Genomic DNA, 27,954 nt, shown 5'->3' on the forward strand with positions numbered 1-27,954 from the left:
AGTTTTTGGTATTGGCATTAATAAAGTCGAACACACAACTTCGTGGTTTTATTAAGTGAAACAAGGCTGTACATTGGGAATATTAGAGACTTACTAAATAAAAACAAGTTTTATGTTTTATTACTTCCTCCCGCAGGCTGGCACTTTTCTTCTTCTTCTTTTTCTTCTTCTTCTTCTGTGTCTTATAAGAAGTTTTATACAAATCTTGATATATAATATTGAATATAATACATGTATAATCTAATGTCGACGTCACGCATAAAAAACAAACATCGCCGTAAAAGGGAAACTTTTATTTTGAAGTTATATGTGTGCATGTACTGGAGGTTGTTGCGGCCAGACTCGCTCATTGTTTTGGCAGGATGGCAGCACCTGTCAGTGACAGTAGTCAGAGACCACTACAAAATGCCATGAGACTCGTAAAAGTGGCCATTCAGCTGGACACAGGCAACAGACACAAGGCAACAGACACAAGGCAAGGTGGCGTTTACATTTTAAAACCTGTTCTGTTCGGTGCAGATATGTTCAGATTTTGGCAATAATGGTATGCGAGAGTGACGCCACGAAACAGAATGTAAATCAGTACCGTAGAATGTAAAATAGTAGCTGACGGATCATAAGCACCCCAATGATTTTCACTTGGACCAGTCGATCGCGTCCAACATGCGAACTTTATTTAGTAAATATGCTGATAAAATCAGTGGATAACATCATGTTACCAGTGATATGCATTGTTTACTTCTTGATATTTCCTAAATCGAATTATCTCTCAGCTGCTCTGCCCCAACACAGGGACCACAATTATTTATATATATATATATATATACACACATATACATACAGGGGTGTAAAGAAACAAATTACACTGTAACACACGTTACTGTAATTAATTACTTTTTCCCAAGAATTGTACTTTTTTAAGTAGTTAATTTTTTTTTATACTTTTACTTTTAATTTTATATATTTTAAGTGCTGTAACTGTACTTTTACTGTGCTATTTTCCCACCATCTGTGTTCGATACTTCCTTGTCCTGATTTTATTTTTATCTATAAACATGATTGGCTAGGGAGAGCCTTGTGGCTCCCGTCAAATCAAATCACACATAAAAAACTTGAAAGGCAGCTGCAGATCAATTGTGGAGAATGCCTTGATCACATTTTACAGCTGAACATAACTGGCAGCACCTAAAAGGGTTTTTCTGCAGTGAAAAAGGCCAATTGCATCATTGTTTCATGTGAGTTTAACTTGCTCAAGCCAGATATCTGCATTAATCCTGCCTTAAATTTGAAGAAACATATCAATGTATATTTCATATTTCTGCTTACTAGATTCTGTGTGTCTGTAATGTAGCCTATAATTTAACTTTCTATCACAGAGATTATTGGGCTGCTGTGAGAGATTAATGCAACTTTATCAATAGGGCTGGGCAATATAATGATCTAGATGTGTATCGGAAAAAAGAGAGATGTCCTCGATCAAACTTTTGAGTAGTTATTTTATATTTAGCCTGTTCTACATCTAGAACAGGGGAGTTAATTACATCAATCGCGATAACAAGAGCACCACTGGTTGGTTGATCTAGATTATATATATATATATATATATACACAGGTGAAACTCGAAAAATTAGAATATCGGGCAAAAGTTCATTAATTTCAGTAATTCAACTTAAAAGGTGAAACTAATATATTACATAGACTCATTACAAGCAAAGTAAGATATTTCAAGCCTTTATTTTATATAATGTTGATGATTATGGCTTACAGCTTATGAAAACCCCAAATTCAGAATCTCAGAAAATTAGAATATTACATGAAATCAATAAAAAAAAGGATTTTAAATACAGAAATGTCGGCCCTCTGAAAAGTATAATCATGCATATGTACTCAGTACTTGGTTTGGGCCCCTTCTGCATTAATTACTGCCTCAATGCGGCGTGGCATGGATGCTATCAGCCTGTGGCACTGCTGAGGTGTTATGGAAGACCAAGATGCTTCAATAGCGGCCTTCAGCTCTTCTGCATTGTTTGGTCTCATGTCTCTCATCTTTCTCTTGGCAATGCCCCATAGATTCTCTATGGGGTTCAGGTCAGGCGAGTTTGCTGGCCAATCAAGCACAGTAATACCATGGTCATTGAACCAGGTTTTGGTACTTTTGGCAGTGTGGGCAGGTGCCAAGTCCTGCTGGAAAATGAAGTCAGCATCTTCATAAAGCTTGTCTGCTGAAGGAAGCATGAAGTGCTCTAAAATGTCCCGGTAGACGGCTCCGTTGACTCTGGACTTAATAAAGCACAGTGGACCAACACCAGCCGATGACATGGCTCCCCAAACCAACACAGACTGTGGAAACTTCACACTGGACTTCAAGCATCTTGGATTGTGTGCCTCTCCATTCTTCCTCCAGACTCTGGGACCTTGGTTTCCAAATGAGATGCAAAATTTGCTCTCATCAGAAAAGAGGACTTTGGACCACTGAGCAACAGACCAGTTCTTTTTTCTTTAGCCCAGGTAAGACGTTTGACATTTGAAGCCCATGTCCAGGACCCGTCTGTGTGTGGTGGCTCTTGATGCAGTAACTCCAGCCTCAGTCCACTCCTTGTGAAGCTCCCCACACATTTGAATGTCCTTTTCCTGACAGTCCTCTCCAGGCTACGGTCATCCCTGCTGCTTGTGCACCTTTTTCTTCCACACTTTTCCCTTCCACTTAACTTTCTATTAATGTGCTTTGATACAGCACTTTGAGAACATCCAACTTCTTTTGCAATTACCTTTTGAGGCTTTCCCTCCTTGTGGAGGGTGTCAATGATGGTTTTCTGCACAACTGTCAGGTCAGCAGTCTTCCCCATGATTGTGAATTCAACTGAACCAGACTGAGAGACCATTTAAAGGCTCAGGAACCCTTTGCAGGTGTTTGGATTAATTAGCTGATTAGAGTGTGACACTTTGAGCCTACAATACTGAACCTTTTCACAATATTCTAATTTTCTGAGATTCTGAATTTGGGGTTTTCATAAGCTGTAAGCCATAATCATCAAAATTATATCAAATAAAGGCTTGAAATATCTTACTTTGCTTGTAATGAGTCTATATAATATATTAGTTTCACCTTTTAAGTTGAATTACTGAAATTAATGAACTTTTGCACGATATTCTAATTTTTCGAGTTTCACCTGTATATATATAATGTTGATCATTTATATTTCTTTTCCATACTGGTTAAAAACACTGGGTTTAGATGATAAATCATGTTGTCATTATTTTAGCGCAGTGTGAAGGTGTTAACCCAGGAGATCTCCCTTGACATCAACAAGACATCGAAGAAGGCTTAATTTTCTGGCATAGTGTTAAAAAATAAAACAAAATCTTTCTGCCACACTGTAGTGGCATAGGAGGCATACAGTGAATACTTAAAAAAATATATACTACATCTCTCATGCTCTGCTTGAAGAAGTTGCATGTACACGTAAATTATAATATATCACACCAGCATACTGTGTGTTCAAAATGTATTATTCTGATTTTCCATTCCAAACATCTTCCTCTCCTTCCAGACAGTCTCAGCAAGTTCATTCTCTAAACTGGCTATTTCACAATACATTCCAATTCCTTCATGTTCCAAGTCATTGTCATGTGGTGAACAAGCTTCCTTCTTAAAGAAGGAACAAGGTTCCTGAGGATTTTTAATGAAGAAGTTTCAGGCTTAGTTATTTATTATTTTACTCTATATCTAGCCTTGTTCATTGGCTTCAGTGACTCATTACATCATAGTGAATTTGACTGATCAGAGTGCGCATGCGCAATTAGTAAATTACACACATGGCCACTCACTGTTTTTGTGTGTTCAAATTTACGTTAACTTGTATAGAACAGATTACATTAAATTATTTTTAAAGGTATAGTTCACCTAAAAATGAAAATTGTCTCATCATTTACACAACCTTCTGCCATCCCAGATGTGCATGACTTACTTTCATCTGCAGAACACAAAGATTTTTTGAGGATTATCTCTCTCTCTAGCTCTGTAGGTCCATATAATGCAAGTAAATGTGATTAAAACTTTTAAATGCCAAAAAGGCACATAAAGGCAGCATAAAAGTAATCCATATAACTCCAGTGGTTAAATCCATGTATATAAGGTATATAAACTGGTTTTGGGTGAGGAAAAGAACAAAATGTAACTCTTTTTTCACTATCAATCTTGTCTTTGCAGTCTCTTCGCATGATCATGATTTCAAGCTCAAGTGTAATCAAGCTTGAAATCATGAAAGACAAGGTCAAGATTTACAGTAAAAAAATATATAATTTTGGTCTGTTCTCACCCTAAACTGATTGAATTGCTTCCGAAGTCATGGATTTAACCATGTTATGCTGCCTTTATGTCCTTTTTGGACCATCAAAGTTTTGGTCACCATTTTCTTACATTGTATGGACCTACAGAGCTGAAATATTATTTTAAAAATCTTTGTTTGTGCTTTGCAGAATAAAGAGTCATACATAACTGGCATGAGGGTGAGTAAACTATTTCTTTAAAGCTCAATAAAGATAAAACAAGATCTCTCACACTGGTACATGATTACCTTTGTTGGCAGCCAGATTTATAAGACAGCAGATGGAGCCAGTAGAAGTGGAGAAGATGGTGAAACTGGTTGAGCAATGTTTAGAGAGGGTCAAATTGTGCATAGAAAGAAAGCACAAGTCTACTGCTCCAGTCTCCACCACACCAACTCTACTATCCTCTGTCAAACAGACCACCATTCCAATAATTGCTGTAAAAAATTATCCCAAAATGACAGGTAAGCAGTACATTGATGCTGTTGTCCACAATACTCAATATCAGTGGTCTTAAGGCATAAATATCTAATACTTTTATTTCTGTAGAAACAACTAACGAGGTTTTTAAACAGCATCTTAACAGACATCGCAGAGTGGAGGGGCAGCTGGCTCCCCATTTCTCCCACCTGAAGTCTTCAAGAAGCTTCAGACAGTGGAGTCACAAAACAACAGAATGTGAGCCACTGAGTGTTACATAACAGTTGCATACATAACAGAAGAATGCAGTAGAATGTGGTGGAATCTATGTAATGATGGGTACAGAGTCCCAATAACTATTGATCGTCGAGTTCACAGCTGGGCTCTCCCAGAAACCCCAACAATACTGTTTGAGATACACTGACGTACAAGATAACAAACAAAAACAAAATACAAATAACTCTGGAAAAAAATAAATGTTTTCTGACAATCTTAGAACTCTACATTTAAAAGTTTCACTCAGAATTTTTTCATTATTTGAACTTTCTTTCACAATAGTTTTGAAAAATATGTTTAAAATTATTTATGCTCACATCAGAAGCTTTATAAAAGCTGTTTTATTTTTTTTTCTGTAACCCGCCTATTATTACAATTTTGACTCACTGAATAAATGAATCATGGCTGCAATAACGCATTTCTACAATGCATTGATAACCAAAAACTATTGCTTTGGTTGGCGTTAGTATAATTACAAGACGACGATTACCATTGGCCAGCGCAATGTAAAAAAAAGTTACTTTAATAATGGTGTTATGTTTCAAGTGTATCCAGAATGAGTGGCCCTGTTTGTTATATTGGATATCTGAGAACATTTACAATGGACGGAATCGCTTCTGTCAAATATCACCACAAAGCAAATATGTCAAAAAGAAGTGTTTTTCATCTGGATGATGCCTCTGTAAAACAAAGAACACAAATGCTTATTGAAAACTTTTCCTATAAAATGTAAGAATAATGTGTTAAGGCCTTGACACAGTTTGAAACAATGACATACTTTGGAACATTCAGACACCGTGTTTAGGGGAATATTTAAATGTGAGGATGGTAAAGAATACATGTATAACATCAACTAATATGACATTAAAATGTGTTTCATTGACTTCATGTCTCATTCTAGTAGAATCTCACACTAAATCAGTAAAACAACTACTACTACTCTATATATGCAGTAGAAAATGTGTAATTTGTCATGTTTACCTTTTGCATTCATGGTGTTATGCACTAACATGCTATACTCAGCTATAATATGTGCCGATTACACTGTTATTGTAATTTCTGATGACACTGATACTACTGCAAAGATGGGTGTATAAAAGAGTGTTAATGGGAAGAATATAGAGAGAAGCATGATGATGGGCATATCTTACTTTGGGCAGATGTGTGAATGGCTTTTGGCTGCAGATGGCACATGATGGAAGCATATCAAACAACAGAGTGAATGGGCACCTTAAAACAGTTGAATAGATTTGATTTTTTTTGTAGACTAATAAAAAAAATTGCATTACATGTTCTTGAAAAAATTAATCTAAGTGAAAGGTAGTACAGATGTTGGTAAGTGCATCAGCTCGCTTCTAACTCTACACGCTGGTGTGTTCATATTGACTGAACTTAACTGACTGAATGGGAATTAGCTTTCGGCCTTAAAGTAAGGGGAGCTCCAAATCAAACCTACCGATGGACATGGACCAATATCAGTAAGGTGTTTAGCAGCTGTTAAGAAGTTTTCCTGAAAATTTGCCCTATCGATCTGTTACGAACCAGTGAAATTAACTTAAGAACACCTTTTTGGCCAGATTTTTTTCTACATGACTTCACACCCATTCGTTCTCCAATTTTGTAGGTAGTGTGCTGGGGCCTTTAAAGTTTGTCAAACATTTTAGATAAGCACATTGCAACCTTAAAATTATTCATATGGTCTGTTCTATGATGGTGATGATATCAGCACACACACTGCTTTATATGATTTGTATCCTATTTTGACATTTTCAAGAGATATTCACACAATACCGAGCCCCGTTATTGGCTCCATTTATAATCTTTCCAATAGTTGTTTAAACACGATGCTTCATTTAAAATATGTAATTCATTGAATTTGGGGTTTCTTTTGGGGTAAATGTTTTTATGTCGGTTATGGATAGAAGGAAAATATAGAAGAAAGAGAACGCTCATCTTTCAGAGAGACTTTAAAATGTGGTTGTTCATCGCATTCATTTTTTCTTATTACATGGTTCACATGACACACCAGGTTTCACACAAGTTACACGCACATCTACTGGCCATTGACCCCAGTAATTGATCTTTCAAGGCTATCAGTTATGTGATAGGGGGTGAATCTATTCTGCATCTGTCTGAAGGAAGGTAATAGTACATTATGTTTTTACAAATTCTAATGAAAGATGATAGCTGGACTGTATGTACAGAATGATCATAATATGTTTTGTATAGTATACTACTATACTTACTGTACTAAAGTACTATATTTACATCCGAGTGTGTGTGTGAGAGAGAGAGAGAGAGAGAGAGAGAACTGATGACTATTGAGGAGGCATCGCATCAACAGAAACTTGAGGCTAATTATGGTCAGGCCACACAAAAGACCTCATTGGTACTAAGTCAGAAAAAACTTGAGTGGAAGAGAAAGAATGTGTATGTGTGCATTAAAATATGTATATGAATAAACAATTATATTTGTATTACCCTAATATAAATACATACATTTACCAAACTGATAAATGGTCTAGCCTGGTGTGTCAAATCCATTAACCCCAATACAATGAAAGGATTCTTTTGGGATATTACTGAATTGTGGTTTCTTACCTGGTTGTGCGCATGCCTAAAACACATCAGACGCCACACCTCTTCGTTTAAATGGCTTTGCGCGATAAAGTCCACTCACATGTTCCTCTGGTGTAACGCCTGTCGTGAATGTGGGAAACAGTTGGCGGATCAGAGCGATAGATTTACCGCATACACTTTAGATAATTCATATTTAATTTTATGTCACGTACTATCGCAGTTTTAATGAACAGCATCGCGTTTACCTACAGGGTAAGTGTTTACGTTTCGGTGGAGGGTCGTTTAACACTTTTGATTGTGTGTTATCCAGTTTTCAAGAATGATCCGAAGACGCAGAGAAACGCCAGTGGATCTGCGTTTATATTGGAGCAAACTAAAGGCGTTTTGGAAGGTATCGTTTGTTTTGACACATTTGTGACATGTGATTGACCAAAGGTTTATGATGCTTACTGTCGCTGGGCAAAACATCCTAGTTGGATATTAAATCTACGTTATTGTTTTATATAATAGCTTCAAAAGTGAGACATTTAATGAGGGTCAAGTGAAAGAATAATTTGGGGCGAGTTTACAAACTTCAAATGTAGCCTCTGCTTGCTTGCTTAGTGTACACTATGTAGGGAGGTACTACATGTGAATACGCCTAAATATTTTCTTAAATCTAAATGAAACTTTGCAATATGAAACAAAATAAAAATGTACTAAGGTATATTATGACTGTGCAAACAATGTATATGGGAAAAAAACAACAACAAAGTGATTTTTCTTTTACTGTGATCGAGACGTCAGTGGTTAATAACTGTCAGATCCTTTTGTCAAATTTAACAAAATATGTCATACAATTGTGTATATAAATAAACACACTTCTTGTGTAAATGCCCCTTAAAATAGCTGGTTTAAGAATTGAAAATGATCTATCCCTCTACAAAATGACACTTAAATGAAAAGGCCTTTGAAAGATGAAAACTAATGCTTTATGTGGTGCAGCTGATATAATGGCCAAATTTTTGCTTTTAATTTTTGTTGCCTATTATTTTTGATGCTTTCTGAATGTTTGGTAGTTGCAGTCAGAATTGCTGAATCTATTCAAAATCATTATTTACGCAGGTCCTTGTATGTGCCAATTGTAGGATGTGATACAGTTGTGCTGATATGTTTGCATGCTTTTTTTCTATCTTACAAGGGTACATGGCTTTTGAAGAATGTTAGATGTTTAAAAAAAATTAACTAAGAGGAATGATAGAAGTTGCATTCTGTTTTTTTTATTTAGCTCTACCCTGATCAAAGTATTTGACATAATCGATATTTAAAGGGACAGTTCACCCCAAATTGGAAATTCTGTCATTTTCTTGCCCTTATATTGTTCTACTCCTGTATAATTTGTAGACCCTATTTATACGTAGTGTCAAGATGCATTTCAGGTGGTCCGATCCCATGTGGTCAGCACAAAATACAGGTGTAAATGGGGTCCTAAACATTTTGTGATTGGTTCACTAAATCCACGTTCATATGTTGTCAAATACGCGTGTGACCATATTGCATTTGAGGTGTAAATGCTTCTCCGTCCTGATGCATCCTGGACCACAACGAAGCGCCACCCCATAGCTGTCAATCAACACTGCGCTACAATAAGAATTTAAACCTTTGCCTGTTATGAGCAGATTTAAAAGGAAATAATCCTCCAAGTCTGCAGTGACAGATGACAAGCATGAACATCTGATACCTGACACCATTAATATAGGTCTTCCAGTATAATAATGGATAATTCTGCTCTAAATGTTAAGTTTGTGCTTCGATTAAATTTTAACTGTACCTGGGAGAAACTGCGTGCTGGTTTTAATTGCATAAGAGTTTTTGGCGGTTTATTTTCATGCAGTAACACACTGGCATAATTAATGGATATTGTCATGAATTCAGAGACCCTCCCTTCGAAATCCAAACACAAGTGGTCACGAGGCCCATTTAAGCAGTAGCGATTTCTCAGGGCCAGCAAAGTCTTCTCTGCTGGTGTAACATGCCTAATAAATATATTCATTCTTTCTCATTGACCTTGTTGCCTATGTAATTTCAATTGCATTCCACTTCTAATACATCTATAAACGAATAGCAAGAAACTAAAATGTATCCAATAAGAATTTATTCCTCGATGCTGACAAGCAAAGTCTGACAACTGTTTCACAAATCGCATGCCGAAGCCATGCTCCATAGCCGAAGCGGTGCATGAATTTGAGCTCCACACCATCAGGCCTTCAGAATTTCCACAGAATCCCTCAACACTGCAGTGAATAGGCATCTAAATTCAGATTCATCAGCCAATCAGATTGATTTATTTGTTCTTGGTGGGTGTGGTCTTTAGAAAATTTCGCAGCCCAGGACCTCTAGCTGTCCTTGAATGACGCAATCATGCTTTCAGTGCATAAATTGAAACCGTAGAGCGTGAGATCTTGCTGACGAGTCGGCTGTCATCACTGCTGTAAATTAGGCTGCTTGAGCATTTAGTGTTGGATCAAGTTTTGAAAAGTAACCGTGTACCCTGACGAAACAAAATTTATAGCAAGCAAAATTTTAATTTGCTTAATGGCATGAATCGCACTGAAGGCCTAGACTTAAAATGCACGGGCCACCATTGCATTTAACTAGGTGTAAACAGCAATGTGTCTCACCCGATCATATGTGACCAGACAACTGAAAACGCATCTTTATACCAGTTGGAAATGGGGTCATATATTCCTGCAGTGGAACACAAAAGATGTAGTATATTAGTCTCAGTCATCATTCACTTTCATTGTAGATTTGTTCCATACTATGGATATGAGTGGAGACTGAGGCTAATTTTCTGCCTAATTGTTTTCCTTTTCTCATGTGGGTTTGGAACAAAAATTAGGTTGAGCATATGATAACAGAATCATCACTTTTGACTGTCCCTTAAGTATATTCCACAACACAAAATAATACATTAATCAACTAAATATACTTTTCAAAAGTTTACATACCCCTTGGTTCTTAAGTGTGTTGACCCCTCAAGTATCAATGACAGTTTACAAAAGGCTTCAAACAGTCATTGATGCTCGAGGAGGCAACACAGGATATTAAGTGTTTACATAACCAAGGTTATGTAAACTTTTGAACAGGGTTTGTGTAATTCCAGCCGTTATTTTCTCTTGTGGAATATTTGTCAATGTTATTTCAAATAGCTTCATGGAGACAGTGCTAAATATAAAACAAAATTGTATGATTCCTCTCCTTTTTTTACAAAACCTGTTGTAGATTCTGCAAAAGCATTATGTAAACTTATGAGAACTGTATTTCTTTTTCTCAAACAAAAATCTTACTTTAAAGAAACCCCAATTAAATTTGTCAAGGGGCCGAAAATTCTAGTTTCCATCTTGAGGCTGCATTATATTGATGAAAATCATTTCAATATTGAATATTTGTGTAGTTTTTTTTTTTTTTCTTGCAGTTTTTTTCTTCTACCAATAAATTAAGAATATTGTTTTGCTGATTTAATTACTTGTGTAAACAGTGTTGTCTGTCTTTATTCCTTCTCCTCTCTACAGACCCTCTCACTCCAGAGGCAGATGATGGAGAATCAGATTATAGCCAAAGCTAGGCAAGATGCTGTATCCTTTACAGTTCCTTTACTGAGCCGTGGCCATTACACATTTTTTTCCTTTAAATCTAGATGGGCTTGGACAGGTGTTAAAAATAGTAGTTTGTGACCTTGGTGCTTGTAATTGGATTGTTCTTGTAGTCTTTGATCTATTAATTATTATAATTATGTTGTTGTAAAGGTTGTTACATAAGTCTTTAAATTCAGCAAATGGCTTTTGAGGTCTATGATTAGATACCTTTGTCTTCAATGTTTGAGATAGATAGAAGGTCTGGACTGTCTTGAAAGATAAGTGGCAAGACTGTTCGGATGATAAGTTCAACAACTCTTTAATTTCCGCAGTACGATTGGTCCAATTATTCTAACCAAAACCTTTTGTACTTTCTGTAAGCAGAGGAGTCTGATTATTCATGCTCAAAAACGTATGGTATTATATGTATGCTGTGGTTTTATGGAAATCTGAGCATTGAGAAGAATTACTTATTTTGATTAAGTGTTTTAGATTTGATGTGAAGTTTGCCCTCTTTTGATAACTGAGTGGAGTGATTTATTTATTTATTTTAATTGTAATTTTTTTTTAAATGGTTTGAGTTTTCCTGAGCGCAACAGCTTCAACGGAAAATGGAGGAGAGGAGACTCCGGCTGCAGGAGGAAGCCAACAGGTGGGTTTTGAACCATAATCTGAACAATATTGTTAGTTGGTAGGCTATTTGTTGCTTTATTTGATTGCCCATGCTTTAGAATTACAGTGCAATTTATGTGCACATTTATGCCATTTAAATGACAAGCAGTTCTCTAGAACTATGCAACGATGTGTTAATTTGTGCACATGAAGGGACATGAAGTTGTGCATTTTTGCATGCAGGAGATTTGCCACCTGTGGGATACTGACACCAGAGGAACAAGAGCAGCGGATGCTTTATGCAAATGTGCTTGAATATGAGCAAGATCATGTGAGTTTTAATTACAGCATCAGATTTGATCTTCGTTTGTCTATGTTTGTAGCTATTATCAGTTGCGGTGTCCATCATTTAGGGATACAGATAAACCTATGTATGGGTGTGCATCAGTTTAAAGTAACACTATTTATTTTCATATAGGAATGGCCAACCATTTGGAGAGCTAATTTGAAAAAGAGTCCAAATGATCCAACACTGGTTTCAGGTCTTATCACCTGTCTTTTCAGGTAGTTTCATAGTGTCAGGTCATCAGTGCACTAATAATTGGGCGTTTGAACCTAGTTTCACTTCATGTCACCTGTTTTCTTTCCTATTTCTTTCCCAGCTCCCCAGATCACCCTGTCATGAGGTTGCTGAAGAGGCTTCAATACAGGGTGTATAACAGACTAAACCCTACAGTGAGCCAGCGTGTTCCTCTGAGCCCAATGCCATGTTGCTCACTACCCTTAAAGCCCTTCCGCAGTGTCCAGAGCCTGCTACTTGCCAACAGTCCCATCTTGCCACAGCAGCAGCGAAACCCACTCAAATCAGCTCTTAAACACAGTTTATCTGATGCCTCTATCTCCCTTTCCCACGACTTCAACGCCAATGACACAAAGTTAGAGGCAGACCTGAACGAGCCCCAGACTCTAGTTGCTACAGATAGGGAGAATTATTTTGAAGATCTGGATAATGTCCTTACTCAGCTGGACTGTGATCGTTCTTACAGTGGTGCAGACACAGACTGCGATGTGACTTTAGACTCAACGCACATAGACCTAGAGACTCCTATTCAAGATCTTGAGGAGCATGCTCAACAAGAACAAGAACATCTGAAGGCCATAGTCAAAGACATCCACAATGCTATTGGTAAATGTGTGTTCTTGTGTGTCAGATGTTTAATTTACATTGCAAGAATATCTAAAGGAAAACTGGCAGCAGTTACTGCATGGAAAAAAAAGAATTGCTTGTTCTTGGGTGTTGTGTTCTGCCCTTTTTGAGATTTTTTTTCGTCGAGACGTCGAGATGTATGTAACGAGGGTTCCGCATTCACAGAAATCCCCCATTATAGCCAGTGGGAATTGTTTGGTTGTATCAGAGTAAAATCAGAGTAAAATCCAACGCATGAGCCTCTTTACTGACCATAAAAATGTTCGTCAAAGAGTCCTTTTATGAAATGCTCTAGTTTGTTAATTCTTTATGGAAATTGTGTAACTTTATTTGTCTTTGTATGGAACAGATTGCCTGCTGTCTCTATGTCTTTTGTCCTTTGAATGTCTCAACACTGCAAGTTCTAAAGACCAATGTGTGGCAAGTATAGAGGAAGTCTTCTTCACACCTATTTGGCGCCCTCTGTTGGCACTTTTCAGGTAATGTATTACATTAATTGAATGATCATAGCACAGCAATTCACGTCAAAGCAAATAGGTATGAACTGAAAGACACAAAACATGATTTCATATGGATTAAAATTAAATCTGAAACTTGTTGATAGTTGTACATATTTTGTTTATAAAATGCATCCATATTCGGCAAATATATTACATGCATCTGTAATGTTAATGTCAATGTGTGTACGTTTTATTTTTTATATATATATTTTTTTCTGTATCACCAAACACAAATCTTAAATGTACAAAAATGTAAAATGCACGTCATAGCTTCATTTTAATAACTACACTGCTATGGTGATGAAGTAGATTCCTTTGAGATAGCTTGATCCATTTAATTACATATTTAGTCTCGATTCAGCTCTTATTTAAAATGTATATCAATGTTAGGTCAGCCTAATAGTTGTTGATAGATTGCCAAGTCATGATTGTTTGAATTATCTAGACATTGAGCAGTAGATGGCACTCTTCAGCTGAAAACGTTCAAATGTCAAAATGAAATAAACCTTCTGAGATCTGGAGTTATGATAACCTGCCTAAAAACTCCTAAAGAATTTTGTCTCAAATATTAATGGAAGCGAATTCATAGCTGCAATAGGGTAATCATTTAATACACATAGCATATAAATTTTTTCCTTCTGTCATCTTCTGATGCTTTTAGGAAGGTGCATCAAGAACGGGTGTTGGCTGTTGAGAGCAGCATGCATCTTTATCACAATGTTTCACCAGGTGATGTTGGTATAGCATCCAAATTGTTCCCCAGAGACCCTGCTGTTCTGCACGGTTCCTACCCATATGAGTCAGCAGTACAGGAGCTGAGACGTCTATGTAAAGACTATTGTCCACAGAAGAAACTGGATTGTATAGGTAAGATCTCTAAGATTGCTTCATGGGATAGTTGATCCAAAAATGAAAATCTTCGTCATTTATTCTCTCATGTTGTTAAAACCCCAAATTACTTTTTCTTCCATGTTCCTCAAAAGGAGATGTTGGACAGAATGATCAGTCTGTCACCATTCACTTTCATTGAATGGAAAATAAGATGCAATGAAAGCAAATGGTGACTACGGCTGTCAGTTTCTAACATTCTGCCTGTCATCTCCTTTTGTGTTCCACATTAGACAATAAGTTATACAGGTTTGGAACAACATCAAGGTGAGTAAATTAATACAGAATTTTCTGTGAACTATCCCTTTAATCGAAGCGTTACCATAAGTCTGTAAATCACTTTACAGAGTGCTAGTCAGATGCCGGCCAGACTATGCATGCTTTGTATATGGCTCAGCAAGAAAGTCCTACATTTCAAATTCTGGACATCTTAAATCACCAAGGACTATGACTGGCTTTAGGGGCATTCAGAACCTCTACTGTTCAGAGTCTTTTCGCAGAAGCCAGAGAACCTTCACTCCAGACAGTTGAAGTTGGCACTACAATATGCTTTGAAACTTCAGGCAAACCAAAGCAATCCAGCCTACCAGACAGTTATTCACCCCGAACGATTGTACTTCTATGAAGCCAAACCCAGATATATCAGACCTTTTGGAATGGGGATGAAACCTTATCTAGAAAACCTGGATATCAATTTGGACAACTTGTTTGCTCATGTATGTCCTATACCACAGTGGGATCTGAAAAGTATATATAATATATAATTTTGACAATGACCTATTTTCTACACAGAGACATCCTAGTGAGTACCACCAGCAATTTTTAGATTTAAGATGTGCTTTTCCTCTCCATGAACCTGTTTTCACTGATGGATCAGAAGCAGATAATAAAGTTTCGGCAGCAGCAGTATTTGGAGATCAACACGATGTAATCCGTATTCCTGGATGATGCTCCATCTTTACTGTTGAAGCTTGTGTGCTGCTTTTAGCCCTGGACATTTTTAAGAATGAACAAGGACGAAATGCTTTAATCTTCACAGACTCAAAATCTTGCCTTCAAGGTTTGGAATCTGTAAAGACTGATCACCCCATTATTTTGAGTATTTTAACTAAAGAAAACTTCAGTATCTTTTTCTGCTTGATCCCAGGTCATTTTGGACTGTCAGGCAATGAGAAAGCAGATATCGCAGCTAAAGAAGCCCTTTCTCTAGAAAGAGTGTATTCCACCCACGGACCTAAAACCCTTACTAAACTCTTATCTCTGACAAGTGGCAGATAGAATGGGACGAATGTAAAAACAATAAGCTTAATGAAATAAAGATAACTAATAATGTTTTCTCTAACTTTGAAAATAGGCATGATCAAATTGTATATACTAGGTGTCGAATAGGTCACTCTAGACTGACACATGGAGTTTTATTAAAATGTGAAGAACCTCTGTCACTTCTGTCAGACTATACTGACTATTAAGCACATTTTATTGGATTGTGCTGCTTTTAATACTATTAAACAAAGGTTTTACTCAGAAACAAGCTTATCAGACATTTAAAAATATCTAACATAAAACTAAAATTATTTCATTTTTATGTTTTTGATACTTAATCTGTTCTCACCGTGTGAATAGCCTTGTTGATGACATGGCGCTAAAAATAAACAAATGAATAAATAATCTTTAAATACAAACTTGAGTTTTTTGAAAATCTCTTGCTTTTCATTGTAGTGCGAACCCTACGAATTATCTGTGCTTGTGCTGAAGAGTACCGCCTCCTGCAAGAAAATGTCCCTCCACCCAAATCATCAGCCATGTAAGTCTACATGTCACCACACAATTTGCTCTCTTTAAATGTTGAAATGTGGTTAATGGAACTTTATGTTGGAGTTCAGACTTTAAGAACAAACTCCTGCCTGTCCGTTGGCCCTGTGTCAGACTTCATCAGACCCCACGGTGGCCAACGCTCAGCAGGGGTTCCGTCTTGACCCTCTGGCCTCTGCGGGGTGCTCTGAGCTGACTTCCTCTCTAAGTGGGTCGCCCTGTCTGGAACACGCTTTGGCCTTGACGCACTTTGAGAGCGGGGCTGTGTGTCTAGAACTGCTGCAGGAAAGTGAAAGTTAAGTTCCGCAGTACGATTGGTCCAATTATTCTAACCAAAAGTGAACGTTAACTTTGACTGATCTGAACAGATCTCTGTGGCCCAGAGTTGTAGCCCTGCGTATGTTATGAAGCGAGGCTAAATTCACTGGCTATCTCAGTAGACAAAGCTTTTGTTTTTTGGACATTTGCATAGCAATGTATTGGCGCCTCTACAATTTGTCTTACTAGCTCATGATGCCACAACTATTTTGAAAGTTCCGGATTCAACATAGGAACATTTGTTCCAGCACACAAAGTCCTGATGCAGCATTTCAGCACACTTTTCTTGGCCTAAGCTTTATACAAATGTTTCAAAAGTACTATTCATTTCTTTAGGAGAAAAACTTAATGGGTAAACAATGTGTGAAACGTTAAGCTTAAAGGTGATGTAATTTTCTGATGATAAAATACCTATTCCAGCTTAATATGCACGGACAACTACATAATTAAGCCATTGGTAGATTTATTTCAGTATTGTTGTGTTTGTTTGGGTATCCAAGCCGTTCAACAATTTTTGGCTAGACCAGTGGTGTGAGTTTAAGGCGGGCCTATTTAAGAAAGATATGAAAAAGCAGACCATTAGATTGCAAAACAACAAAGATACAAATAAAAATTATATTAACTACTAATTATTATTAAAAATGTTCATAAGTTTTTGTTGTATTCTAATGATTATGCTTTGACAATAAAAGTAGACATTTAAAATAAACTAAAAATATTTTCTGGATATTGGTTAGAGGACTCAAAGATTATTGCATTTGCATTGTTTGTATTTCTACTGATGAATGTATTTATTCCAGGTTATCAGAGTGACTATTTGGCACGGAATTCCTGTGGGAATAGGAGTATGGAATCAGTTTATCGCATGTTGCTGAGTCTGTCTGGCAACTTGTTTAAATCTGCCACAGACCTCAGCATCAGCTTCACTCGTTTGGTGTTAGAAATTTAAGATGTTTTCCTCCAGACTCATCTGGAATCATGAGAGTAAAAGTGCGAGTTTGCGCCAGCATCCAGTAAATGGAAAAACTGTGCAGGGAGATTATATGGGCCGTTATGATCTCTGTAAACTTTTGTCCCCACCCATCAAATCAAGCTGCCGGTTCCCTTTTTGCTCTTGTTTCCTTGCATCCTACACATTTCCTTGTATAATGAACCCTGGGATTAAATCTACATCTGTCTCTTTGCATCACTGCTTGCAGAGCATTGGCTCACTAGTGACGCACATGCTCATGTCCGTGGCTGATGCACGTGAATGTTTTCTGAGAACTATCGACAGCTCTTCTAACCGCCCATGAGAAACTGGGTGTACAGTTAGTCATATGTATGTTCTATCAGAACAAGATCCTGTTGAGAGCCGAATTCAATCCAATGGCTTGGGTTTATTAACATATTTGGGTGTTTTCCGTTCCGTGCTTGAACTTTGGGTTTAAGATGATCATGCTTTAAAGGCATTAGCGATCTGAATTAAAATGTTTAATTGTGTGACATGCCCTGATTTTGCCCCGGTCGCACAGCTGAGGCGCATTCTGCCTTTTTAATTGTTTTTACTTCAAAGGTTGTGTTTTGGTTGTGAAGGAGAATGAACGTCCTCATGCATGCATGCATGCATGAACATGAACAATTTAGCAATTCTCACCCTTCTTTCGGTTGTTCTGTTCCATTGTCTCTTTTTCTTTCGCTCTCTTCTCTTTCTGGATTACATTCGCACACGCTTAGAATTTATATTGCTGTGTTTCCTATGTAAGTAATTTCTTCTGTCCTTTATTTTCTAATTCTTTTGTCTTTTCGGACAAGATCTATATTGATCCACATTACTTTTTTTTTTTTTTTTTTTTTTTTTTTAGGCTTTTTTCTCTTTGCACCGGTTCACTTTTTATAATATTTTCTTGAAATAACATTCCTAAAAGCCTCTTGGTGGCATGTTTTTCACTTAGCCAAATGCAAATTTGGCACTCACCGTTCCAAGGAAATCAAGATGACTGCTCATATTGTGCCAGTGAACAGGCTTGAACAAGCTAAGGACATCATCATCCCAGCATGCCTTCACTGTGCGTGTGTGTTATTTTTGATAGCAAAGCAAAAGCAGTGTAAGAGGAAAGGAGGATGATGAAATGCAGATCAATTCTCACCTGTGTAAAACGTATCAGGTGTCTGGCAGGAAAGGGGACACCCAGCAACTTTCTCACCCAAGCCGTCCCTTCAGCATGAATGATGGGGGTTTATGTGCTCTATAAGACAATTGACAAGCTTATCTTGCGTGCAAGATATTTCTTAGAATTTGTTTACACTTATAATTTTGTATAGAGAAGGTCTAATCATTTGCTCTTTCTTTTTTTCAGTGGGGCCGATGACCTGCTGCCCATTCTGGCGTTTGTGGCTTTACGCAGTGAAATGCCTCAGCTAGTCTCTGAATGTGCTGCTTTGGAAGAGTTCATCAACGAGGGGTGTGTCCTCAACATCCAGCGTTCCTTTAACCTTTAGTTTCTCAAACAAACTAAAATTCTTTATGAACTGAAAGTGAACCGAGAATGCTTGCAATTCACCACACAAAATTAAGAACGCAAGCCAAGTCATGCACTGCCGTAGCCAGCAATATTTTCTTCAGGCAGATGAGTAATAGATATTGTGCTGTCAGCTAATCACCCTGAAGAGGCTTATATTGTAATAATGACTGGGTGACTGGATAATATCCAGCCAAATAACTTCATAAATGGACTTGTAGAGAGAGAGAATATGGCAATTATAGTCAATTATACGAACATTTGTAACTGTAGAATGCAGTGATAAGTCCAATCAGAATCAGAGAGCTGTGTAGTATTGGCAGAGAATGATTAACTGGCCTATTTAAAGGAATAGTTAGCCCCAAAATAAAATGTATCTAATTTACTCACCCCTATGCCATCCCTGATGTGTATGACTTTCTTTCATCTGCTGAACTCAAATTAAGATTTTTAGAGGAAGTTCCCAGCTCTGTATGTCCATACAATGCAAATGCATTGATGCCAATATTTTGAAGCTCCAAAAATCCAGACAGGTCAGCATAAAAGTAATCCATAAGACTTCAGTAGTTAAATCAATGTTTTCAGAAGCAATATGATTGTGGGAAATGAGAAACCGAACGCATTATTCTTGTGTTTTTGGGGTTTCACTTTCTTCATGCATATCGCTCCCTATGGGGCTGGGAGAAGAATTTCTAGCAAAAAAGGAGTTAAAAATGTATCTGTTTCTCACCCACAACTATAATATCACTTCTGAAGATATGGATTAAAACACTTTTGTGTGCTTTTTGGAGCATCAGATTTTTGGCACCCATTCACTTGCATTTACTGTGCGTGCAGAACTGAAATATTCTTCTAAAAATCACAATTTGTGTTCTGCAGAATAAAGTCATTCACATCTGGGATGGCATGAGGGTGAGGAAATGAGAGAATTTTTATTTTTGGGTGAACTATCCCTTTAAAGAGTAGGGCAACAATCATATTTATTTTCAGGCATGTTATACAGATAGCCATTGGCCAATAACTTATGGGGGAAAATGTTCTTAAGAATTTAATGTTAATGTGGTTAAAGGGTGAAAAAAAAGATCTACACTTACCTGACTAAATAGGACATGCTGTTGCATCAAATCTCAAACAGCCTGACAATTTGTCAAAATATTAGATTTTTTTAATAGTTGTTGAGTATATGATGCTGTTTGGAAATCTAGCTTGTCAAATCTCATCCTTCTGCTGTAATGTTGATTTGGCACATTCTCTTTGTCGTTTGGGCATGCAGAAAAGATTGAGAGCAAGACCTAATCCTTTGCCAATTATCAAATTGAATACCCTCCCGTGTTCTATGCACAAATATTTCCATACAAGTGAAAATGCCCTCAAGTCTAAACTTATTTTGATAAACCTATAAAACAAACAAAATGTCAAAGTCAAGTCAATTTTATTTGTATAGCGCCTTTCACAACACACATCGTTTCAAAGCAGCTTTACAGAATATGAGCATTAACAGACGATAAAACTGTAATGTCTATAAAGTCGATTAATCATCATTGTGTAATTTAGATAAAATACAATTTTTAATAGTGTTTAAAAATAATTAAATGATAATTGTATTAATAACCCCAGTGAGCAAACTGTAGGCGACTGTGGCAAGGAACATGTCTTGGTAATGTAAGCCCAACTTTGATGTTTATGTATTTGTTGAGCAGAGGGTGACCGCACAGTCAGAACTCAGTTTGTGGGGGTGACCATTTGACCTGTTTCCTGAGTGGCGTTGTGGGTATTTGTCACCCCTCCTGCACTGTACCCTTGCGTGTCTACTCAGACCACAGCCCTGAGCTCTGTTTATCAGAATAAAACTGGACATTTTTACAAGCTGGTTAGATTGGCACTTAACAAGGCATGTGGGGATATTCTGGTTTGTGTTTTTCTCTATATAAAAATACAAATAAAAGCTCTTGAGATGTTTATGTGGCTTGGAAGCCAGGGTGGGACTCAATATAGTGCATGAGAGCAAAGTTGTGATAGGAAGTTTACTCATTCTTAGTCATAATTAAACAAAACCCACCAAAATGTGCCTATGTACAGGTATTTTAAACCACTTTAATGAACAGGATTGTCTCATTCTCTCTTTGTTTCTCTGTCTCTACATTCTGTCTTCACACTCTCTAACACATTACACATTGATTCTCTTGGCTTCAGCTTGATCTCGTGTCTTAGCCTCATTAGCTGATGGGTTCATCTGAAGTTGACCCTCTGTGGAGGAGAGATTGTTTTCCCTAGTGAGATGAATCTCCATTGAAATGTTTATTTATGTCCACAGGTATCTGATCGGAGAGGAGGGTTACTGCCTGACGTCATTGCAGAGTGCGCTGACCTATGTGGAGTCATTGTTCTTGGGTGGGATGCCACCCCTGGCTGCCAAACCCTCATGATGTAGGTAAAGCCAGGGACATTATTTTAGGTTTATCCTCTCTACTTCATGTCATCACATACTAAAATACTGTAGCTTCCCAAGCTACAAGTCAATACTACTTTAAAGTGATTAAGTTCCAGTCAAACTACTCTTGAAGGTAGTAATTAGCTACACTACAAGCTGCTAACAAAAAGTAGCTAACTAGATTGAAAATACAGGTGACAATATCTTTTTAAATATAAAACTGTCTGATTTAATAATTTTAATATGAACAATTTTTCTGGCACAAAAACAATGAAAATGTATAAGTGAATGAACAGTCTGAAAAGAACAAAAAATTGAAGAACAGGGAGCTCTGCAACAGATAGCATGGCCCCCACAAAGCCCCCACTGAACATCGAGTCAGTCTGGGATACATAAAGAGACAGAAGTATTTGAGACAGCCTAAATGGGTTGAACTGTGGTGAATTCTCCAAGAAGCTGGGAACATCCTATCTGCAACAACTAAGGAAAACTGTGCAACTACAATTGTAATATATTTCTGTAATGGAGTAATAATAATAATTGTTTTTGTTGTTGTTACTTTTAAGTATTATTATTATTCAATATTATATTACAATGATATAATCAAGTACACTTGGTTCAAAAAAAATGAGGAAAAGTGGGCCCCATCATAAAATGCACAGTCTAATTAATCCTTGACTGAATGAACACTGAATCAGTGATGATCAATGTTCATTAGATGTGTAGCTAGCTACAGATACTTTTGCGATACATTTAAACATGAAAATGTTAATAATATAGTTGCCAAATTTCTATGATAATTGTATTATTAAATCTTAACCTCCTGGAAGAGTTAAATGTTGTTGAAAACATTGGTCCAGGATATACTGTACTTCTGTGTGTGTGACGCAAATTACACACACACACAGCATCAGTAAGGCAGTGGACGCATCATAGTAACATTTAGAGCTGAATGGATCAAACAAATGTGCAACCACAGATGTATTTACCAATAGATTTTCCAGATTTCCTTTTATTATTTGATTGACTTCATAGCTTTGTGCCCTTCAGGTATTATCATCTGCAAGAACTTGAAGTCATATGGTAGACCCTCCTCTGCAGTACTCACACCCAGGCAATAACACTACCCGACAACGTCATTCCGCTTCATCAAAGTTGTCTGTGACCGAATTATCCCATTTTATCTAAATGTTTTATTTGCAAATTGTACTGTCTGTAAAGCTGTCACTTATGCTAAGGTGGCCCACGTTGAGATGCACATTGAGATGCCACACTTCACCTGCAATGACTGTTTAGCTGAAGTGTGTTCATTCATCCACTGCAAAACAGTTTAATGATATAGATCACTCTCCAAAAATGCTCTCTTACCTTAATGGATGGATTACATTGACCTTGCTGAACTTTCAAACTTCAAGTGAAATGTCATGGATTCTATTTGGCCACAGGGCAAATTTTCTACTTAAGGTTGAGTTACTGAAATAATGATTGCCTACAGTGGCTTAAGTTCTAATTTGATTACCCAATGGAGACCGTTAAACATGCCAAAATGTCAAACAAACTTTCCACCTCTGCCAGAGCAATGGAGAACACTTTAATTCACAATTAATATTTTTTTTGTATTTGTTTCTTTACAGATTCTGCTCTTAAAGTAGTATGTTCATTTAGTTGAACTACAAATGTTTGTGCTTGCGATAAGAAAGGAAGATGATTTTCCAGGGGTGAGGGCGGGAGGTGTGGCATACAGTCAGGTCCATAAATATTGGGACATCGACACAAATCTAATCTTTTTGGCTCCATACACCACCACAATGGATTTGAAATGAAACGAACAAGATGTGCTTTAACTGCAGACTTTCAGCTTTAATTTGAGGGTATTTACAGTGTAGGAATTACAACAGTTTGTATATGTGCCTCCCACTTTTTAAGGGACCAAAAGTAATGGGACAATTGGCTGCTCAGCTGTTCCATGGCCAGGTGTGTGTTATTCCCTCATTATCCCATTTACAAGGAGCAGATAAAAGGTCCAGAGTGCTATTTGCAGTTGGAATCTGTTGCTGTCAACTCTCAAAATGACATCCAAAGAGCTGTCACTATCAGTGAAGCAAGCCATCATTAGGCTGAAAAATCTAAACAAACCCATCAGAGAGATAGCAAAAACATTAGGTGTGGCCAAATCAACTGTTTGGAACATTCTTAAAAAGAAAGAATGCACCGGTGAGCTCAGCAACACCAAAAGACCCGGAAGACCATGGAAAACAACTGTGGTGGATGACCGAAGAATTTTTTCCCTGGTGAAGAAAACACCCTTCACAACAGTTGGCCAGATCAAGAACACTCTCCAGGAGGTAGGTGTATGTGTGTCAAAGTCAACAATCAAGAGAAGACTTCACCAGAGTGAATACAGAGGGTTCACCACAAGATGTAAACCATTGGTGAGCCTCAAAAACAGGAAGGCCAGATTAGAGTTTGCCAAACAACATCTAAAAAAGCCTTCACAGTTCTGGAACAACATCCTATGGACAGATGAGACAAAGATAAACTTGTACCAGAGTGATGGGAAGAGAAGAGTATGGAGAAGGAAAGGAACTGCTCATGATCCAAAGCATACCACCTCATCAGTGAAGCATGGTGGTGGTAGTGTCATGGCGTGGGCATGTATGGCTGCCAATGGAACTGGTTCTCTTGTATTTATTGATGATGTGACTGCTGAAAAAAGCAGCAGGATGAATTCTGAAGTGTTTCAGGCAATATTATCTGCTCATATTCAGCCAAATGCTTCAGAACTCATTGGACGGCGCTTCACAGTACAGATGGACAATGACCCGAAGCATACTGTGAAAGCAACCAAAGAGTTTTTTTAAGGGAAAGAAGTGGAACGTTATGCAATGGCCAAGTCAATCACCTGACCTGAATCCGATTGAGCATGCATTTCACTTGCTGAAGACAAAACTGAAGGGGAAATGCCCCAAGAACAAGCAGGAACTGAAGACAGTTGCAGTAGAGGCCTGGCAGAGGATTAAACCCAGCGTCTGGTGATGTCTATGCGTTCCAGACTTCAGGCTGTAATTGACTGCAAAGGATTTGCAACCAAGTATTAAAAAGTGAAAGTTTGATTTATGATTGTTAATCTGTCCCATTACTTTTGGTCCCTTAAAAAGTGGGAGGCACATATACAAACTGTTGTAATTCCTACACCGTTCACCTGATTTGGATGTAAATACTCAAATTAAAGCTGAAAGTTTGCAGTTAAAGCACATCTTGTTCGTTTCATTTCAAATCCATTGTGGTGGTGTACAGAGCCAAAAAGATTAGAATTGTGTCGATGTCCCAATATTTATGGACCTGACTGTATAAGCTTTTGCTTTGCGCAGATTATATTTTATTATAGAGTCAATTGGTCTAAATCTGAAGCTTTGGTTCTGACAGCATACTGCCAAGTAACTGCTTTTCAGCCGGGTGCCTTCCATCGGCCCAAACAGGGCATTAAGTTTTATTCCCAGCAAATGTATTTGATTTGGTTAGTTCATTTTGAACCATTAATAAAAAGGTTTTGGAGCTAAGTGAGCAGGTGGGCTTCATTACATTTATCGATGATTGATTGGGAAAGGTTGATGTTAATTAAATTAATTGTATTCCAAAATTCAACTACCTGCTACAATCTCTCCCTGTAGATTTCCCCCTCTCTTATTTCAAGCAATTTAATAGCATAGTGAAGTCCTTCATTTGGAATGTTAAGCATCCCAGATTACATTTCCATAAATTACATACTGTAGGCTGATTGACAAAGGTGGTCTAGGCCTACCCAAGATGTTTTATTATTATGCATTCTGTCTCACATTTGGCTCATTGGTCGCTTCCACTTGAGAGAGCCCCTCCCTGGTTTTGTATTGAACAGGAAGATCTTGCCCCTATTTTGCCATAAGCGGAGAAGTTAAATTACACCCCGCTATCTCACATTTGTGCACTGTATGGACAAAGGTGTCTGACATTTTTTTTAAATGTTGCCTCGAGCAAATGGCTGAACCCAAAATTACATGTTATTAATTCCCCATTCTGCTGGTCAGAGTGGATTGTGAGGGAGGTTAATAAGCTCTGTGACCTACATGAGAGTGGAGTGTTGAGATCTTTTGAAAATATGGTTCAACATTTTAGGAATCCCAGATCTCAGTTCTTTAGGTATCTATAGCTGCGACACCTGCACTGTACTATTTTTGGGAGTAGCATACACCCCCTTAAAGCAGAAGATACTCTGGAAGTGGTGATTACTGCTTTTGGAAAAGGACATGAGGCATCAGTGTATTACTCCCTGCTAATTCAGAGTCTGGGGGATGGAGCTCTAACTTCTCTTAAGTGATTATGGGAGAAAGATTTAAACTTGGTATTGGAGGAGGGCGTGTGGGATAGGATTCTATAAAACATCAAGTGTACATCTAGAGATGCAAGGGTGCATCTGATGCCATTTAAGATTTTACATAGTCAATTGGACCCCCTCTAGATTGTATAGGCTTTGTCTTAAAGACACACCTACCTGCTGGCAATGCAAATCAGAAGATGGGGACATAACCCACATTTGTTGGGGATGTGTTAAGATTCAATCATTTTGGTTGTGTTCAGAGCATTATGTGTGATGTATTGGACACTCAGTTTTCATTTTGCCCCAGACTCCGTATCTTATGTGATGGGGCAGTCATTCAAATTGGTGATAGTCGTTTAAAAAGTTGGGTCCTAGCCGGAGTTATGATCAGCAGAAAAATCGTTCTTGGGGTTGGAAGTAGGCTTGGGCACCCTCATTTCGGGAGTGGGAGATGGGTGGGGTGGTAGCATTTGAGGAGGTGATTTTTAAAAGGCTGGGAAAATGGGATTTGCTTGATAGGAAGTGGGGTGTATATTTGGCTTTTTTTGGAGGTTTCTCAGGGAGGGGCAGTGGAGAGGGATTTCCAGTTTAGATGTGTATGTGCATTCTTGTTGTTTTTTGAAAGTATACTTTTTTTTCTTCTTTTTTTATGTTCTAATTGTTGGTGACCACTGTTGGGTGGAGAGGGAGGGGTGTTCGGGAGAAGGATTTTAATGTATATAATTGATTTCGTATTTTATGTTGTGATTTTATCTTTTTTTGTCTTATGAATGGAAACATTGTTAATAACTGTTTGTGCTTTGGTTCTAGGTGCCCTAGCTAGTAGAGATTTCCATTCATCTTGATGGAGCTCAAACTGGATCAGCTCAGGGTCAGCTCTTCTGCTTAGCCTGTTTATTCCCAGGCCTTCCCATCCTGCAGTTCTGTTAAAATCTTCCTTGCATACCGTTCTGCACTCTGAAAGGACTGCTGACTGGTTTAGGCACTACAAGGAACGTTCATCAGAATTTGATTAGAACTGAAATCTGTGTTGTAGCCAAGGCAAAAAAGAAAAACCCTTTTATATGAGACTAAATAGGGATGAAATAAACCAGATGATATGAAGGGACTTGTGGAAAGGTAATGCTAGGTTATTCTAAACGGAATGAGCTCTAATTACATGCTTTTTATCTTCTAGTACCATTGAATTTTGTGTTGTTAGAACAGTATTTCCCAAAGCATTTTACAAATTATATGGGAGACACAAGCACTACTAGCAGTAGGCATCCTGCAACAACATATTTATTAATTAATATACAATATTAAAAATAGAGCAGCACTAATTTGTTTTTGCTTTTTTATATATATTTTTTGTCTTATTATTTTAGCTTAGAATTTTAGCCTTCGTTTAAACCTAACTGTGTTGGAAAATAATTATGTTTGAATGGATGATCAAATTGTTTATGGGCCTACCTAAATTGTTGAAACAATTCCTGTATTCGCAAAATTTGTATACTCTTAGCTGTATATTTCTCTTGCAAGTCAATATACTACTATGCATCATGCTTGTGTATGGTTCTTGCCAAGTAGGCTTTAGAGCTTTTATATATTTTTAATTAACCTGAAGTTATTTAAATGCTTTTCACTAAAGTGAGGTTTGAAATCAATGTGAAAAAAAGTTTGGATATGCCAAGAAATGCTCATGCTGCTGTAGCATCTGTCTTATGTATAATGTTACTTATGTGAGAGGATTTTGAGTATATAATAGCAATAATGATTTTGTATAAAAGCATAAATATATATTTGTTTTGTAATGTATGCAATGTATGCAATGTTTTCTTGCTGTAAATCTGTAATGTGAATTATAATCTGAATTCATCCAAAATCGCCTCGGTGCCGGAGAGACAGAAACCATGTATTTTCTACCAAGAGAATCTAACTAGAATTTGTCTCTGATCTGACAGGTCTTTGGGAGTGCATGGCATGTGAATTTTCTAATAATAAAGACTATGTAACCCTTTAACGGTTTAGTACTGTTGATGGTATGTTGAGGCCCAGCTCTCTACTTTTTTTCTTCCTTGTTCTCTCATGTCAACCATTCTAAAATACATATTCAGTGTTTTGGACCAC

General features: G+C 37.4%; 1 protein-coding gene across 3 annotated transcripts; it reads left to right on the forward strand.

The window, feature by feature from the left end:
- Positions 1-342: 342 nt before the first annotated feature.
- Positions 343-27,837, forward strand: LOC127623296 (VPS9 domain-containing protein 1-like). 3 transcript variants are annotated; one of them, XM_052097692.1, is made up of 13 exons: positions 343-475; positions 7,916-7,996; positions 11,160-11,222; positions 11,822-11,874; positions 12,078-12,165; positions 12,313-12,398; positions 12,497-13,020; positions 13,391-13,520; positions 14,203-14,408; positions 16,149-16,233; positions 18,899-19,003; positions 21,375-21,487; positions 26,656-27,837. In XM_052097692.1, the coding sequence occupies exons 2-12, from the start codon at positions 7,925-7,927 to the stop codon at positions 21,484-21,486; spliced, it is 1,524 nt and encodes a 507-aa protein (XP_051953652.1). In that variant the 5' UTR covers positions 343-475; positions 7,916-7,924; the 3' UTR covers position 21,487; positions 26,656-27,837. The 3 variants fall into 3 exon arrangements, with proteins under 3 accessions (XP_051953652.1, XP_051953654.1, XP_051953653.1); XM_052097693.1 differs by lacking the exon at positions 343-475 and adding an exon at positions 4,806-5,007; XM_052097694.1 differs by lacking the exon at positions 7,916-7,996 and having other exon boundaries at positions 349-475.
- Positions 27,838-27,954: the final 117 nt, after the last annotated feature.

Source organism: Xyrauchen texanus, chromosome 29 (genome assembly GCF_025860055.1).
Source record: "Xyrauchen texanus isolate HMW12.3.18 chromosome 29, RBS_HiC_50CHRs, whole genome shotgun sequence".
NCBI classification, from domain to species: Eukaryota; Metazoa; Chordata; class Actinopteri; order Cypriniformes; family Catostomidae; genus Xyrauchen; species Xyrauchen texanus.

Excerpts from the sequence above, each read along its gene's own strand:
- LOC127623296 (XM_052097692.1), top strand. The coding sequence starts at position 7,925 with ATGATCCGAAGACGCAGAGAAACGCCAGTGGATCTGCGTTTATATTGG. Across the intron at positions 12,399-12,496 it reads CTTATCACCTGTCTTTTCAG|CTCCCCAGATCACCCTGTCA; the intron begins GTAGTTTCATAG and ends TTTCTTTCCCAG. Across the intron at positions 16,234-18,898 it reads CCACCCAAATCATCAGCCAT|TGGGGCCGATGACCTGCTGC; the intron begins GTAAGTCTACAT and ends TCTTTTTTTCAG.